This window comes from Nelumbo nucifera, chromosome 4 (genome assembly GCF_055504915.1).
Source record: "Nelumbo nucifera cultivar China Antique chromosome 4, China Antique-T2T, whole genome shotgun sequence".
NCBI lineage: Eukaryota > Viridiplantae > Streptophyta > Magnoliopsida > Proteales > Nelumbonaceae > Nelumbo > Nelumbo nucifera.
Window position 1 is genome coordinate 40,887,404 of NC_142652.1, and position 18,070 is coordinate 40,905,473.

Genomic DNA, 18,070 nt, shown 5'->3' on the forward strand with positions numbered 1-18,070 from the left:
AATGTAGGGATTAAAGCTAAATAACTTTAGATGGCAGCCAATTTATAAATAAATAGCAATTTGAATTGCATCACTCTAATATCATGTAAAAACACTGACTTCTTTGCAACCTCTTCTTCGTGCATATTTCTTCCTTCTACAACTTAAATCATTTAACAAGTATGGGCACATGAGCTTTGATGAATGATTCCTCTTTTCTGCCAAAGTACATATATGGTTCTCTATGTATTCCTTAGCATTATCCGATCTCAATATTTTTCTTCTTTTTTTCTATTGTATTTCCACCATTCTAAAGATATTTTTTTGATAATTTAATGTTCTTTCACTACTATTCAACATGTGCAACTAAAATCAACTTAGACACTACTTCTTCTGGGATGATGTGGTTCAAACTGCAATCTTTCTTATTAATCACTTACCTTCCCCAATTATTGCTCACATCTCTCCCTTTGAAAAGCTATTGAACTCATCTCCTAATTACTCTATTTTTGGGTTTTCGGTGTTATCCCTTACTTTGCCCCTATAACAAACACAAATTTGACTACAGGTCTAAGCCTAGTCTTTTGGATATAGTCATCATAATTGAAGCCACTAATGTTTTTATCCCCCTTCTAACCATTTATTCATTTCACAATACGTCATCTCCAATGAATCTTAATTTCATTTAGCCCCATATCATCATACTATGCCCAAACCTTATTTAGGTACTTAAATTTCAATTCCTAACAAGCCTTTTCCATCTTTTACTTCTTTACATGGTTCAAATTTTATTAGTACTAATGCTTTGGTGCAGGGATTTATTTCTACTAATGATCTTTCGCAAGATAACACATCCACTCATGCTCACTTTTCCAATGATTACTCAGCCAGCCCACCCCATCACTAGCTCGTTTACCACTATCTTATGATAATGATACTTACTTCCTCACCACCTCTCCACGACACTCACTCCATATAGGACCTCTTGGACCATACTACACCAATCCCACCACCATTAGTTGATTTTGTTGTTCATTCCAATTCTCATAATCACGCTACAAAACACCCTCTACCTGAGCCACTTCTTCATGAAAATAGTGTCATCTTACCTTAACTGAGTCGTTTCTCTAAAGCTAATAAGATGCCTGAATGGCATGACACAATGTTCAAGGAGTTCCATGCACTAATTCATAATAGGACTTGGCCTTTGATCCATCACAAACTTTAAGTTGACCCAATGTTTAACACATCCTCACCATGTTTCTTGCATACACAAAGCCATATATGGTCTTAAATAAGCCCCATGGGCCTAGTTTTTTGCCTCTATTCCTTGTTATACCTTGAGTTTAAAACTTCTACATGTGATGGCTCAACATTTACTTTTCAACAAGGCACATTCACAATGATAGCTTTTGTGTACATAAACGACATTCTTCTCTCTGTTAACACTGCTGCAACTATTGGTTGGTCTTTTGCCATTAATAAGGTTTGTCAATTTCTTCAAATCCAACTACTGTGCATTGGCTAGCTATGAAAATAATACTTCAGTACTTAAAGAACACTGTCAACATGGAGCTTGTATTTAATTATCTTCTTTTGTGGCATTATCTAATGTTGATTGGACCAATAGTCTACTAGAGGATTTTGTCTTTTTATTGGAGACAACCTTGTCTCATGGAGTGCCTAAAAGCGGCCTACTATGGCTTAATCAAGCGCTAAATTTGAGCTGCATGTTCTTGCCAAGGTTACCAAATAAATAATTTGGGTCATCTTAATTCTCAAAGAGTTGCATGTTCCTCTCACTTCTCCTCCCCTTGTATGAGATATGTAAGCATTACCTACCTCACAACCAATGCAATGCTCAAGGCCCGTACAAAGCACATTGAGGTAATTTTATTCATGACATGGTTCATCATCATCAATTGGATGTTTGATACATCTTCTCTTATGCTCAAGTGGCTGATTTGTTCTCCAAGGGCCTATCTTCCTCACAATTTACTTTGTTGAAGTCCAATGTCAACATTAACCTATTGACCTTGTGTGTGTGTGTGTGGGTGGGGGGGGGGGGGGGGGGGGGCTATGAACCATGAGGATAAGTATCACCCAAATTATAAGCTTGTAATTCTCCTTCCTTGTATAAACTCATAATAATATAACTCAAATTTCTAATGTATCTTGTACATTCAACTATAAATATATATAACTTTAACCTCTCTTGATATGAAAGAAGGATTCATTGTTTCCAATCTAGTTTATTACTCTTACAGTAAAAAATACAAAGGACATCGGTCCCTAATTCAGTCCCACCTCCCAAGGATATTCTCTATCCTATCCTCTCCCTTGGGTCATGTTCAAAATGTCATTGAAAACCTCCAAAGTCAAGACGAGGGGATTGGATATGTGTCTAGCAAGGATATAGCTAGACATAGTGTTAGGATACAAAACTTACAATTAAGGTGAAGAATTGGATATGATATGACACCCTTGTGCAAGTAATATATCCAGGTATCATAGAATTGGATGTCACATCCCTTAGCTATAAGTCTAGAAATTCAGTGGTAGATCCACTCACTATCAAGTATCAACATTCGTTTCATTCAAAGAGGTCCTCCCAAAGCAAACAATGCCAATGTGGGTCTTTTATTGTCCCATCATTCTTCACAACTGAAAGGCAAATGATATATAGTAGATTTAGTACTCCCACCACAAGCTTCCATCGGTTTTCCCTTGGACAAACTTCTTATAGTCAAGGTTCAAAGTATCAATACTCTTGATACTCAAAAACAAAAAGAGTATTGAGTGTCGAACGTGAAAATAGTACAATATTTGTTTTTTTTAGTTTGATAATTTACAAACCTCTATCTACACATGACTAATTAATTTTTAAATGATATGTATTTTACAATACTCACAATACGTTCCGATACTTTGAACCATGTTTATTGGATCTGTCTAAGATATTTTCTAATTCTTCCAACAAAATAAATAAGAAAGATCAAATGTTTACAATGTCATTTTCAATTAATACATTAATCAGTATCATACTTGTAGCCAATACTATGATGAGTTCCAAGTTCCACTATGATAGCTCATATGTCCTTAAGCTGTGATTCTTTGTTGTTTTCTCAAATAGCGAATTTGGAACTTTAGCAGCTGAATGTGGAATAAAGTTATTGTTCATTCATCAAGGTAATAAAAATTTGAAACTTTGAAACTAAATCTATAACTTTTGGAACTAAAATTTTATGGAGAAACATCCTATCCTTCTTAATTTTCTTTTTAAGTAAGTAGCATTCAAATTTCACAATTTTATAGGATACTTATGTTGTGCTTTTAAGTTAATTAACTTCTCAATTTTACATGAAAATTTAGTACAAGGAAACTGGATGCTGTTGAAAATATGATATTGGAAAGGCTTATACCAGTCCAACCCCATGTATTGGTTACTACTTTTATGATGCCGATTGATTGGTTCTAAATTGCAATAATCACAACTCCGCGCTCTTTTGGTAAAAATAAGGGACAAGTGGGTGGGTTTCATAAAATTGCAATAATCATGTTTTCAGCTACCACTACAATGGGGCCCAAGGAAAATATTTTTTCTAGAGAGTATTGGTTACTTGGATAACCAATATCTCCTGGAGGGTAGGCAAGTAGCTACCTATTGAAAACTCAAATTACACGGATTCTTGATTTTTACTTGGGTAACATTTTGCCCGATCGAACACTATATTTTTGAGCACCCAAGCAATATTTTCCTAGGAATCACTTACTTGGGAAACATGTTACCTGAATAATGCAAAATGAATGAACAACCTTTGAGCACCTAGGCAATGTTTCCCTAGGAATCACTTATATGCATTTTATCATAGAGATATTTCCTCAATAAAAAAATTACATGAAAGCATTTAGTTAACAACAACAATAGATGAACCTATCAGAATAAAAAATATACTTTGAACAACCTTAGATTATACCTAAGATGAGAAAATAAAAAGTAATAGTTGAATGCTAAAAATACATTCTTAGTGTCAACGTGAGATCATCTCCATCTTCTATGTTTCCTTTGAAAATTCATGTTTTGTTTTCCATTGGTGTACAATAAAGATTCAACTTTTCGAGGTAAGCATTTAAAATATCTTTATAACCATGAATAATTACATCTAATGAGGCATCTTAGTTGGTTTTCCACTCAATTCCTCTTTGATCAATTTCAAAATATCCATGACCTGTGTCAAGGCAAACACCACATACTAGAATCAATATATGATTGCAAGCAACAAATAAAATTATAAAGAGATAATGCAAAAATTGCAACTAGTGAAGATTCATCTTCCTAGACTTGGATTTAATAGTAATTATAAAGTAGTAGGCAAGGGTTTACAATTGAAGTTGGTGTCACATATCCACCACATTAGGCATTTGGATTTACTCCTCTAATCTATATGGCCTTAAAGCCCATTTTAAGGAATTTTTTCTTAAACTTACAATGAAGCCAATGCTTTAGAAAATTTTCTGTTGATTCAGGAGTAAGGGTGACCATGTGTCGAATCAGTTCAATTCCATGGTAGAACCTGGAACCTACCCTATAGAGGTTAGTTGCTAGTTTTTGGAATTGGAACCTACCTTGTAAAAGTCGGTTCTTGCCTTGGTGGTTTCGGGGTTGGTTCCAGGTCTACTTGTGGAACATGTTCTTTGTTTACTCTCCCTCCTTGAAAAAAAAAACACGTTTGTTAAAAACTTGATTTTCAATAAATATGATATATATAGTTTAAAACTTATATTATCTTTATTGATTAATTTGAGTAAGTTAATATATGGTTCAAAACTTATAATTTAAATTTAAATTTTGTAAATATTACCTTTACATTACTTATTATACAGATTCAAATATTAACATGAAAACAAATGATTAAATCACTTAAAGTAATTTGGTGGTATAGTGAGACCATGGCCTTGTAATTATGAGTGCTTTGGTTCAAATATTCACGTCCCCTAAAGCATTCTAGGGTTTATTTCAATGAAGTTTGGTTCCAAGGCAGGTTCCACCAAGGTCAGTTCATTGGATCAATTTGGGTAGGGTAAACCCCTAGACCCTGGAACCAGCCTGGGTAGGGTTCGATTTCAAGAATTTAGAACTAGACCCTACCTTATAACAGATCGGGTAGGATCAGTTCAAGGTTGGTTCCATTTGATTCTGGGTAGAAACTACCCATTTTCTTACCCCTACTCAAGAGGCACAAAAAACATAGTTCACCTCCTTTAATCCTTTGATTCTTGCCAACTATGCCTATACATTCATATTCTCTCATGTTAACTATATAGGGAAATTGATTACTCTTTAAATTCTATTTAAAACCATAATAAATAATAATTCAACCCATTGGTTAGCTAAGTCTTGGGGCCTATTCGTTTGCTCTGAAATTTGACATTTGAAAGTGCAATAATTGCATTAAGAACTATATTGGTATTGGTGAACTTTTCTTTCTTCTAAACTCTGAATACAGAGAATGTTGTTTTGATTTCTAAATTCTGAATTCTAAAAATTATCAAATATTCATTTCCCATATATGAGAGTTTTTGTTTGTCTCTTTTGGAATATCATTGGAAAATAAAAAGTTATATGATTGCACTTTAAGAGATAAGAGGAAACGAACAACCATTTTTTTCTTAAAGTTAAAAGATTCCTCTTAAGAAATAAGAATTAAGAGCAAACGAATAGGCTCTCACTCCAACAAAGCAAATTGAACAATGCCAAAAAAATAACATACTATGGGTTTGGTCATCCTAGATAAACAATGAAAATAATATAAGCACTTCTTGGGCTAGACTAGCATGAGCAAAGAGCTCATATATGGAATAGTTGAATTGGAAACAAGACTACAGTGCCACTAGAGCTCTGTTTGACCCTTTGGATGCTTCTATGCATCTTGTGCAAACCATGCACTGTACTGCCAATATATAGTGATTATAGGAGGATGGACTCCCTACAATGAATTATGCTACTTAGGATTTGATAAAATGTTACAGAAAACTTTTCTGGGGCCTTCCTGAACAAACAACAAAAAACCACAAATATAGCTTGAGCAACTTGATTCTAAACAAACAATGAAAAACCACAATTTCATTGTTATTGGGTAAAAATCATCCATCTAAACATAGTTATTGAAAATGAAAACATCAATAATACATGATTCTATTCTAATACTCACTTCAACTCAATATAGTAACATCCAACTATTTGGTATTGATTCCGATAACACTATTTTGCTATTCACCATTATCAAACGCAATATCTTCTATTAGATTATGAGTTTACAAATATTTTCATACTATTTCTAGCTCACATGCTTTTTAACTTAGCTCTTATTTCCTTGACATGCATCCATTTTGAATCAAAATGGCTATGTGTTTTCTTTGAAACAACTATTGTTCAAGAATCTTAATTGTATCGTCATACCTAATGGGATTAGAAAACCTTTTCAGTGACAAAATCTACCATCTTATATGGACCCCATCACATGTAGTTTTCCCTTGAATACCATGTGAAGAGGTCTTTACTCTCCCTAAACCTCCCTATTAACTTTACCACAACTAATCTTTTGGAAATGAAGTTAAACTAGTTTGCAAGTACATTTATTTCCTATTTTATTTTATTCTTTTGTTTGAATCATTCTTTTCAAAGTTTCTTAATGCGTCTCATAAGATTGATCTCATGAAAATTCATCTTACTTTTTCATCTAATTTTTGTTTTTGTTATAATAAACACAAACATGATACTCCTCTGCTCATCTAGTTTTTGTGATCTCCGTTTTTCTATTTAAAGTTTTTTTTTTTTGTAACAAATTCACCTATTCAATAGATTAGTAACCTCAATTTGCCTTTATCTTTTAGCATTAATTTACATTTGTTGGTTATGTTTGAGTTTGTGTTCATTGTATTGTTTGATTTTTGGATGTAAGAGCATCAAGCATTCAATCCCACAAAGGCTGTTATAAATAAATAAGTTTATAGGTTTCCATGAAAAAGAGTTTCAACACAATTTGAGGGCACAAATGCATGTTTAGTTACCTAGGTTGTTATAAAAGGAATGGAAAATTTTAAAAGAAAACAAAGAAGATATGGATAAATAGCTTATAAAATCAATTTCAAAATTTATATTTACATTTATTTTCAATTTTAGGCCACAAGTTGGTTCATTATTTGCTAGATGTAGGCATATAGCTATAGTGATTGCATGCAAAATTAATTCTATTAACAAACACTTAGATGTTACCTTTTGTCCATGAAGAGATTTTATAAGGGAAAATTCCTCATCAGTACCCTGTACTTTGGCTCGAGTGACAATTTGGTCCTTGAACTTTAAAATGTGACAATCCAGTACCCAAACTTTCAAAATGTGACAATCCAGTACCTACGATTAACCAATCCGTTAATAAGCCGTTAAGTGACATTTGAAAAGTCAAAAGTGCCCTAAGAATGCCATCTAATTCTCTTTATCAACCATCCAAACATTGACAATAAAATGAACAGTCCCAAATTCTAGATTCTTCTAAAAGGTCACCACGTTTTTTGAATAGAAGAGGTTAAGATTTGGGATTGCTCAGTTTTTTTTCAACATTTGGATGGTTGATAAAGAGAATTAGATGAAATTCGAAAGGCATTTTTGACTTTTCAAATGTTACTTAACGGCTGATTAACAGACTGGTTAATGGTAGGTAATGGATTGTCACGTTTTGAAAGTTCGGGTACTGGATTGTTGCATTTTAAAGTTTGATGACCAAATTATCACTCGAGCCAAAGTACAGGATACTGATAGGGAATTTTCCCATTTTATAATCTTATGCATCAAATGACTTCTAGTCTTAAGTTTCATCATATAAATAAAAAGATGCATTTAATTTAGGCAATAAAAGCATAAGCAACTATGCATTATTCAACAAGCTACCTTCCGGTTTTTACTTGCACAAATTACTTTTTACCCTACTAAGTTGGTAAAAACATAATTTATCTATTAAAAATTATCCTTCAATTGCAAATATAGATTAAAAATCCAAGGCTCACTACCTCTTGTCTATGATATGCTTGAATGAAGGAAACAATATTTTCACATACAAAATGGGCTTTGATAATAAGATTTAAGAGTATATTTCTATGAGTTAAAGAACCAAATTTAATATATATATATATATATATATATAAGGTGTGTAACAAAATTTTCACATTGCACCATTTAGGAAGATAAAGCTCTAAAAAAATGGAATTTAACTCACCCCAAAATAATGTTGCAAAGCTGGTGAATAGCGATCAAGTATTATATATATTTTCTCAAGAAGGGCTAGAAGTGAATCGACTTCATCGCCTAACAAATCTACCTGGATTTCAACAAACATATGATTGAACTCAAAATTTAGAAATGAACTTTAACAATGTTAAAGAATATGAAATGTAGTAAAAACTACACTAAGACAAAATATTTCTCATACAATGCAATGAGTACCTATGATGGAACAAAATAAGCAAAATGTGAATGTCACATTACCTCAGCTTCAGCCTTTTGAAGATTAAGGCATCTACTATAGAAAGCTTTTCTATAAAGTGATTCTTTTTTCTGCAGTGAAGATGCATGTTCAAAAAGAACATCTAATTGGACTTTTGCTTCATTCAATCTGAAAAGGGTAGCTTAACAATCAGGATAATCCATTCTCTATAAGTGGTTTTTCTATTGGAAATAAAATTTAGGAAATTGATCAAATTTGCAACAAAAAAGTTCTAATGAGATGTTGTCCATTTCAAATTTCAAATTATGACAAATTCTAATGTAAAAGCACTAAATATTTAAATTCCTATTAATCATGAACCTATGCATATATTAGTTGAGATTAGCAAGTAGTTGGAAAGTTAATGGAATAGTTAAATTCCTATTAACATTGAATCCTTTACAATTTGTATTACTACACTGTTAATGGAATAGTTAAATGTTTGAGAAGTTGCAAATAGGGATAATAATCCATGTAAAAGTACGAAAAAATGATAAGAGTAATCAAACTGATATATGAGTGGCCAAAATTTATTGGAGTGAGAAAGATCAAATGACTCTTATATACCTGTTAAAATTTTCATTAAATGAATTTAGAACATGGTGACTGAGTCATTCTTGCTTATAGGGTGAAGAAAATTCAAAAAATAAAATAAAAAAAAAATACTTCTCCTAGGACATCCATTTCAGACTTGCTTCCTCCAAGTGTTTTAAAAGGCACTAGAGGTGCGTTTCAAGGCAAGGTGCTAAGAAAGCGCATGGAAGCGGCTGTAGCATAGAAACACCTCAGCCTCTATTGCACTTTATATAGAGACATACACCTTAAGCTCTTACCTTTTTATCATGCTTCACATTATATATTAAATTAATACAGAAGAAGAAAACCCTCCAAATTTTTTCTTGTAATACTGTAACAAAATGTTATAAATAAAAATGGAGGTACCTCAACTTTGATTTTATTGAACACACTATATTCATTTTAATATGAGATGAAAATCTTGTTTTCGTTAATGTTAAACAATTTAATTATACCAATTATTAATTTTGAAATTTTGATATACACCAGTAATATATTGATGGTTGATGATACTTGTATAATTATGGATATTGATAATTCAATGATATATCTAAATGTAATGGTACTATCATATGAAAATTTCTAATTTCTCATAAATTTCCTTACTTTTGTGGATATTTACTATATTCTTATCTATATTATTGTATATTTAATCATTTAATAATTAAAAAATGCATGCTCAAGAAGCTTATGCCTCTTGCATTCTAATGCCTTATGATGGTATAATGCCTTGTGTCCCACCTCCATATCTTAAAATATTGCTTTCCCGAATACATTTGATGATAAAGTTAAGTTCTAGAAACATCTTTTTTGGGGAGATAGCGTCCCTTGTTACTACTTTAGAGGTAATTTCCCCAATTCTCAGTAAATAGATATTTGTATTTGGACCATTGATTCTTCTAGTTTATTCTCACATACTACTCTTTAGATCCCCTACAGTTACCCATCCAAGAATTGGACTTTTCTTGGGAGGTACATATAACTTGAATATTAAGTCTTATTAGACTCTTCAAAAGAGGTGAACCACTTGATTTCTATAATCTCCTGAATATCTATCTATCTATCTATTTATTCATCTCTTTCCCTTTTTCTTCCAGTATGTTGATTGTTTTTTTTTTCATTCTTTGGTGTAGCAACCTATTGAAAAAAGACAAAAGCCATGTAGAAGTGTAAGAAGTAAGAACATAGGCTTGCAAACCACCTTAAACCCGGTTTAATTCATCTTGAGTTGAAACCATGCCAACTTGGTCTTATATATGACCATCTTGGTTTACTAAGTAGCAGTTTAGAGAAAATTATAGTAGTAATTCGGAACTACCACTAGAGGTTCGGTGCCTTCTTAGAGATGATGATTCAGGTATCCCTTTTTTATGAATTTGCTAGGTCATTTTTGAGATACAACAATTTTCTTTTCTTTTTTTTTCATAATTGTAATTATTTTATAGTTGAGGTGGATCTTGATGTAATTGGATTTTTTAGAAGGGGATAAGGCTTCTATGTCCCCGCTAGGTCTTTACTCCTTTTTTTCATAATTAATAAAATTTAACAATGGCCACCCGTCCACTAAGAGTAAATTAACTTTGGGTTTTAAAAAAAAAAGAGAAAATTATAGTAGCTCACAACTATCCACCTTGGATGATATGGCATGGAATGTTCCAAAAACCTCTTCACTCAATAATTAGAAAATACAAATAACAAATATTTGTTGGAATTAAAGACATCTACCTTATTCCACCAATATCTCCTCCCTAAGTCCTCCCTCTACTAACATTCTCTCTTAAACCCTTTCCTCTCCCAGTCTCTCTTTCTCTGTATGGACCACAGTCAGTTTCTTAGTTTTTTTTCTCTTAAATCACCAATGTTCAGTAGGAAACTGCAACTACCTAATCCTACTCCAAAGGGTATGTAGTGCAACCCCTTCCTAGAGTCTGGTCATTTACCATCTTCCCCTACCAATTCTATCCATCATTCCTCAAACTTTCAAAGCCAACCGTCATTGCCATAACCATTGGCTTATAAGAGGAGTATAAGAGAAACTATACTTTGTTCTATATGGTAAGAGAGGAATGCAAGAAAATATATAAGAGGCCACCATGGAAAACATCTCGACCAAGGTGGACATTTTATAAAAATACTATAGGAATTTGAACCTTCTTTCAAGGATGATATATTTAGAAGGTAGCATTATATGGATCATTTAACAACATGACACAACATCCTAAAGGAATGGTGTCCACCAACCTTTAGTGACATTGAACTCTAAAAGGTATAGAATGAGGAATCCCAACAATTCTACTACCTTTACAAACAACTATGGGGTCATTCTAGAAATTTATAAAGGACTCAACAAGTAGTCTAGTTAATTCATTGTCCAAACAAAGGGTAAACAAAGAATAAATGTAGCATGGGATAAAAATTTAATGGTATTTGTAAATTGAGAATTATGGGATTAGGTCATTTTTTCTAGCTTGACAAAGAAGGTCAACTTGGTGGCAAGATCCATAGAATTAGAGAACTTTTTATGGATAATGGAGGAGATATATATGACCTCATACTAAGAAAAATCAATATGTTGTTAACATATGAGATAACTAGAAATACAATTTCAATCCCAACTATATTACATTAGTGAGATAAGTATGTTTTTAGGAGAGAATATAAGAAAAGAAATACCTCAAAACATTCAGCCTCATGCTTTCATTTACTTTTTTCTCAAAGTCCCAAATTAATTTAGGGAATAATATGAGAGGTGTAAACATAGAACCTAACCCTTTCAACTGCAACTCTTCATTCTTCTTCTTCAGTAGCCAAGGGAAATGATTTTTGTCTTGTTTGACTCCTCCAGTGGCAGAATTATGATCTTTAACCTCCTCTAGCTCTCCAAATTCTATGCCTAAATTAGATCCCAACTTTTTATTTCCCACCTTGCTCATTATGGGTTTTTTCGAAGACACATCTATTTTGTGAATAGGTGAACCCAAACCACTTTCTCTCTTGATCAAGATTTCTTCATGTTGGATATTTTGTTCACCCAACTCTTCATGCTCCTGAAATAGAAGATCAAGATGCAAAGTTTGTTTTATTAATACAAAAAAATGAATAAAGAAAAGGAATTTTCTCTACATAAAAACCGTTTTATCTCAATTAAAAGATTGCCACAAATGAGGATGCTAGGATGGGTGAGTAGCAAAACTTTAAGAAAGGTCATATGATGCAAGTTAAAAGGTTTTAAGAGACCTAGAGGGAGGCCACAAAACATGTAGCTTTAAATATTGAAAATTATCTGATGAATGAGAATCTAATGGTGGAATTTCAAAACATGATGCATGCAGCAACTACCAAATAGTTGGGAAAAGGTTCTATCTAGTTAACAGGTTCAAAAATAACTTGTAGAAAACCAGTTTATTTATTAATCTCCCCTTTTACTAACCTCCAGATTTTGTGACAATTTGTCAGTAAATGGAAAATATTCCTGAAAATTGTCTTGATCTTCAGCATTCTGACATTCTTTTAAGCAAATATTAACATCTTTCATTGCCTCACTGATTGACGGTTGACATTCGATTAGATTGGAATTAGCAACATCTGTGGTATCTTTGACTATCTCAATAAATAGAATCCAATATATCTCTTCCCTAATGTTCCTTTCAATGTAAAAGCTTTCCATCTCCTTGTTCCATTCCTTAACCATATTTCGTATGAAAACTGTGCAAACATCCTCACTTATCAGGTTCTCTAAATTTTGAAACAACTTGTTAACATATGGTAAGTGGTCTTCATAACATTCTGTTATATTAAAACCATGATTGCAGCTATGTTTCTGTCCCCTGATGATGTGGCCCTCCAAATCATAATTTCCAGTTGTCTTGATCCATTCTTTAACTGTTTCTTGTAAGAAGATAGCATAGACATCATCCCTTATTAGGGCCTGTAAATTTAGTAACTCCTGGCTAGATGAAGAGTCTTTGAGAATGTTTTCTTCATTCCTGATTTCTTGATATTCTATTATATTTAAGCAATGATTACCATCAAAATTTTTCACCACCTCTCTAAAAGCAATTTGATATATATCCTCAGCTATGTGGCTTTCAATATTATAACTTTCTATGTAATCATTCCATTCCTCAACCTTTTCCTTGAAAACAATTTCACATATTTCTTCCCTTATTAGGATCTCACTGTCATAATTATATGATTCATAGAGCAGTTCATTCACCAAACCTCTAAAAAGAAGAAAGGAAATCTCTTCCATTATCATGAATTGCAAATTTAACTCTTCTCCTTCTTGTTGTAGTCGTTTGTTTTCTAATTCAAATCTCATTGAACTGTTACCTAAAGAAAGTTTGTCCCAGTGAATACATCTACGATCATCACAACATTCACTGAGGTTCTCATTCCCTTTAATAATATTGTCCAACCTACGAATAACATCTATGATTCTTTTCTTCGGGTTATCATAGTCCTTCTCCTTTACTGAGGATGAACGCTTTTCTCTAAGAATTTCTGCCTTTAGCCAATTCAATTCTTCACTTTTTTGCCTTATAATGGACTCATGAATTTTTGTCATCTCAGCAACAAGACTTTGTTGCCCTGTTGAACCCTCTTTAGGTTGCTCTTCTAAATGTTCTAGTTTTTCAATATTCTGGGAAGAATGGTTACCACTTTTTGGTAATGCATTTGGACTATGTTCACCTTCAGAAATAAGATTCTCTTCCAAACAATTTGCATTTTCAGGAATAACCTTCTTCTGGGAAGAACGATTAGATTTTCCACTTTTTGGTACTGCATAAGGAACATTATCACCTTCAGCAATAGAATTCTCTTTCAAGGAATTTGTATTCTCAGGAATAACCTTCTTCTTGGAAGAACGATTAGATTTACCACTTTTTGGTAATGCAGGGGGAACATGATCACCTTCAGAAATTAGGTTTATGTTTTCAGGAATAACCTTATGCCCTTTATCTATTTGGGATGGAGAGGCAACAACTGTGACAGGCTTCAACTGAACCATGTTATTAGTAACCAATTGCTCAAGTTCATTACGCAAGATTGTTATCTCATTCACAATTTCTGAGTGACTCTCACCCCAAAATCCTAGAGGAGCTAATTTATTTTCCTCTATTCTATTTAAATTAGCATTCTCTTCAATATCCTTTAGGAAACTCCTAAACACAACTGCAATTATGTCTTTCTCAATGGACCACCTCCATTGTTGTTCCATTGGTCTCACCTCAGATAAGGAAATGGCATTGCCCATCATTCCAAAAGCAATATCCAATGTTTCCTTTAGAATATCTATATCTGAACCCATCTTCTCAAATCCGGCATTTAGTTCTGGCCTTAATGAACAACTTGGAGCATCAAATTCACAACTTTTGTTGTTGTCATAAAGCTCAGTTTCTTTTTTATGACAAACCCAGTTTCTTTCCTCCCCCAACAATTCTGAATCAGGTTTGCAATCCACATTGTTGGAGGGGATGTGGCTTATCATCCTCATTCCAGCAGTTAAATTTATTCTTTCATCCTCAAGTTTTTGCTTAATATTCCAGAACTGTTGATCTACAGAATTCTTCAATTCACAAAAGTCACCATCTCTACCACTCTCATCCCCATTGACACGATTGCTAAGGATAAATTCTTGAACTTCCTCACTCATTGTTCTTTCAAGCTTAAGACTAGAACGCAAAGAATGTAACTCCATATCTTTCAATTCCAAAGCTTGTCTAAGTTTTAATTCATTTTCTAATCTCTCGGTTAATTCTCTGTCCTTCTTCAAAATAGCAATCTCAGTTTCCTCTAGTCGTCGTTGAATGCGATCTCTTGTTTCTGTTAAGTCAGAAACAAGTTTTTCTCGTTCATAGCTGCTCTCAACCACATAGCTATCAGTCTCTTCCTGTACAAACTTCAAACACCATTCCAGTTGCATTATTGCCAAGATACAGAACCTTGATTTTTCATTCAAGCGTTCTATATCCCCTTCTTTAGAGCATACTCTCTCAAATGCTTCTTCCATTGCAGAATTTACAATCCCAATCATAATGGAATCAGCTACCATTCCTAATACTCTCAACCTGCAACCTAGTCCATCAAAAAACTCCTCCATTTCCTATGTTCTACAAACTCAGGAGTATGGGTACTTTTCATTCTTCCATTCCCACTGCAAAATTGCTTATTGTCTCTTTTCATGGACAAAATCCAATGAACATTCCAGTAGGGAAATGAATAGTTTGGCACTCGAGAGAATGGGTATAAGGGATGAAGGAAGAAAAAACTTGCAATCAACAAAACAGTAAAGAATTTCTAGTGAAACAAGAGAAAGAATCCATCAGCACCATCAATAGTCTAAATAAAACAATAGTTCATCAAAGAAGAAAGATACTCAGTATCTCATTAAGTTAGCCAAGAGAAATAAATAGATAAATGAACATATCAGCATTTCCAACAGCTAATAGAAGAATTGATCAAGTAAAAAGAAAAAAAAAAAGCATATCAGCATTACCTCCCAATAGAAAAGGATAGAAACCATGGAAATCTAAATAGAAATGATAATGAATAATCATCCATGCAAATAAAAATGAACATTAGAGAACATAAGAAAGGAGAAAATTAATGCGAAATTGTGAAACTGAACTTTTCTTTGCCTCTGATTTCTTCTTCCTCATAAGCCGGACGAAATGTTGCAAAATGACCTCCTCTTCCTAATTACAACGTCCACATGTCTTTTTATCTCTCTCTCTCCCTCAATTTTTTTTGGTAAGAGTCCACTGATTTAACCCTTGTATTGGCATCAATTCCTCAGGTGTTTAATATTTTATTAATAATATGTCTACAATTATATATGCATAAAATAATACCTTTCATAAATATATAATTTTATAATAATTTCTACGTATAGACATATATATATATATATTTTGGAGGTTTAGGTTGAAAACACAACTTGTTGAGTCTCATATTTGACAACATTGGTTACGAAAACAATTACAAGTGTATTAGAAAAGACCTAACTCCAAGGTTAAATTTTTAAGAATTTTTCATCCAACATTTTTACTTCAATTTTTTAATTTTATTTTTGTTTCCAATGGTGACTTCTAAATCTTTGAGACGGGCATCTATGTTCATTGAAAGATTCAAATTAAAAGGAGTAAAGGATAGTAGGCTACAAGCCAAAAGCTGAGAGAGAGTGCAATAGCTCTAACCAAAAGAGTTGGCTCCACCACCTAGGAGTTTTATTTATACCATAGCAATGGGCAAGCAACCTTCCACTACTATCACCAACTCAATGCCAATTTGGGAGGGCTGAGCTCAAGATTCAACCAAGTTGGTTCAGCATTTTAACTGCTTTGAAGTGTTCCAAATAAATTATTCAAAGAGGTTAAAGTAGTGCTTTCAACCAACCTTGGTGGCTGGTTGAACTGTTTGAACCACCACTTGGCCATAATTCTAGGTTCAGCTATATTGAAATCCAAGAATTGGTCAAAAACCATTGATTTGGTTAAAAATTGTCCAACCTAGGTGGTTGGCCAATTGGCCCATTCACCTTGCTGATCGGGTCACAAGTTGCATACTAAATGTATATGTAAACTTTCGAAGGCCATAACTTTGTGCTTTGATGCCTGATTGGGGTGATCTATCTTTTATTGTAGGTAACTTTTTGAGATCTGTGTCCTAAGGGGCCAAATGCACCTTGCTCCATTATTTTCACCAAAAAATCTTTTTTTGCCTCAATTATAATTTTTTTATAAATATAAAATAGAAAACTGAATTAAAAATATAAACTAAATATAAAATAATACATATATTTATGTAGAATATAATTATACATTATTTATTGATAAAATATGTGTTCATATATATTAACTATATATATACTTATATATACTAGTAAGTATATATGTGCTTTGCACATGGTACTTTTTTATGATAATGATGATGATAGTAAATAATATATTTGTAAATTTGTTACACATGGTTATTTATATTTGTCACACTTACCTTTTTAATATAATGAATATACAATATTAGGGATGTGCCCAGATGTTTTCTACATTTTTTTTTGTATTTTTACATTTTTGTGTGTTAACATATTTGACCTAAAAGGGTGAATTGTTAACTCGCCACCAAACAACAACTCCATTTTTTGGTTAGTTTTACATTTCTATTATCAATAACAACAATTATTCTTTGTCAAACTTATTTTTCTTTAATAAGGTTAACAAAAATTAAATATTAGAAATTATTCCAATTTTTTTCTACATAATTTATATATTTTTAAGATTTTATCTCTTTTGATTTTTATTATTTAATTATGACTTCATAGTTTGACATATTTGACCTAAAAGATTGAATCATTGATCTACCATCAAACAGAAAAAATGACTTCACTTTTGGGTTAGTTTTAAATTTTGTATTTTATTTTCATAATTAATAAAAAGTTAAAAATAGTTCTTGTTTATCATGTTTAATTTTTAATATGATTAATATAAACTTAGTGATATATCTAAAGATTCTCTATAGTGTTTTTATATTTTTATTCTTTTTGTATTATTAACTTTTTTAAATTTTATTATTTAATTAGGAGATCAAAGGTTGACACATATGACCCAAAAAATTGAACTGTTGACACCCCACCAGGAAAATAATTTCATTTGTGGGTCGGTTTTAAATTTTTTATTTTATTTAAAACATTGATAAAAACAACTATTATTTATCACACTTATTTTTCTTTTATACATTTGATATAAATATTATATAAGTGCCTAAATACTTTTTACAAAAATTCCAAATTATTACATAATTTGTTTTTTGTTTTTTATTTTATTTTCATTTTTATTTTAATTATGATATAAGGGTTACATTTGACTCAAAAGGTTGAATTGTTGGCCTACCAAAATGAAATTAACTTTAATTTTTTGATTGGCTTTAAATTTATATTCATTCCAACATCAATAAGAATAATTATTTTAGAATTGCCC

General features: G+C 32.2%; 1 protein-coding gene across 2 annotated transcripts; it reads right to left on the reverse strand.

Moving 5' to 3' along the window:
- Positions 1-3,827: 3,827 nt before the first annotated feature.
- LOC148792219 (WPP domain associated protein) lies at positions 3,828-15,587 on the reverse strand. 2 transcript variants are annotated; one of them, XM_088904491.1, is made up of 5 exons: positions 12,526-15,587; positions 11,865-12,142; positions 8,522-8,648; positions 8,253-8,354; positions 3,828-4,208 (listed from the first exon to the last, which is right to left on the reverse strand). In XM_088904491.1, exons 1-5 carry the CDS (start codon positions 15,196-15,198, stop codon positions 4,143-4,145), a joined length of 3,246 nt encoding a protein of 1,081 aa, XP_088760617.1. In that variant the 5' UTR covers positions 15,199-15,587; the 3' UTR covers positions 3,828-4,142. The 2 variants fall into 2 exon arrangements, with proteins under 2 accessions (XP_088760617.1, XP_088760616.1); XM_088904490.1 differs by having other exon boundaries at positions 11,769-12,142.
- Between the last annotated feature and the right edge of the window lie 2,483 nt (positions 15,588-18,070).

What these genes read in the sequence shown, in the direction of transcription:
- LOC148792219 (XM_088904490.1), bottom strand. Translation starts at nt 15,198, where the DNA reads ATGGAGGAGTTTTTTGATGGACTAGGTTGCAGGTTGAGAGTATTAGGA. An exon ending in AATTGTCACAAAATCTGGAG is followed by an intron (nt 12,143 to 12,525) that starts GTTAGTAAAAGG and finishes CTTCTATTTCAG; the next exon opens with GAGCATGAAGAGTTGGGTGA. An exon ending in CTTTGCAACATTATTTTGGG is followed by an intron (nt 4,209 to 8,252) that starts GTGAGTTAAATT and finishes GCCTTGACACAG; the next exon opens with GTCATGGATATTTTGAAATT.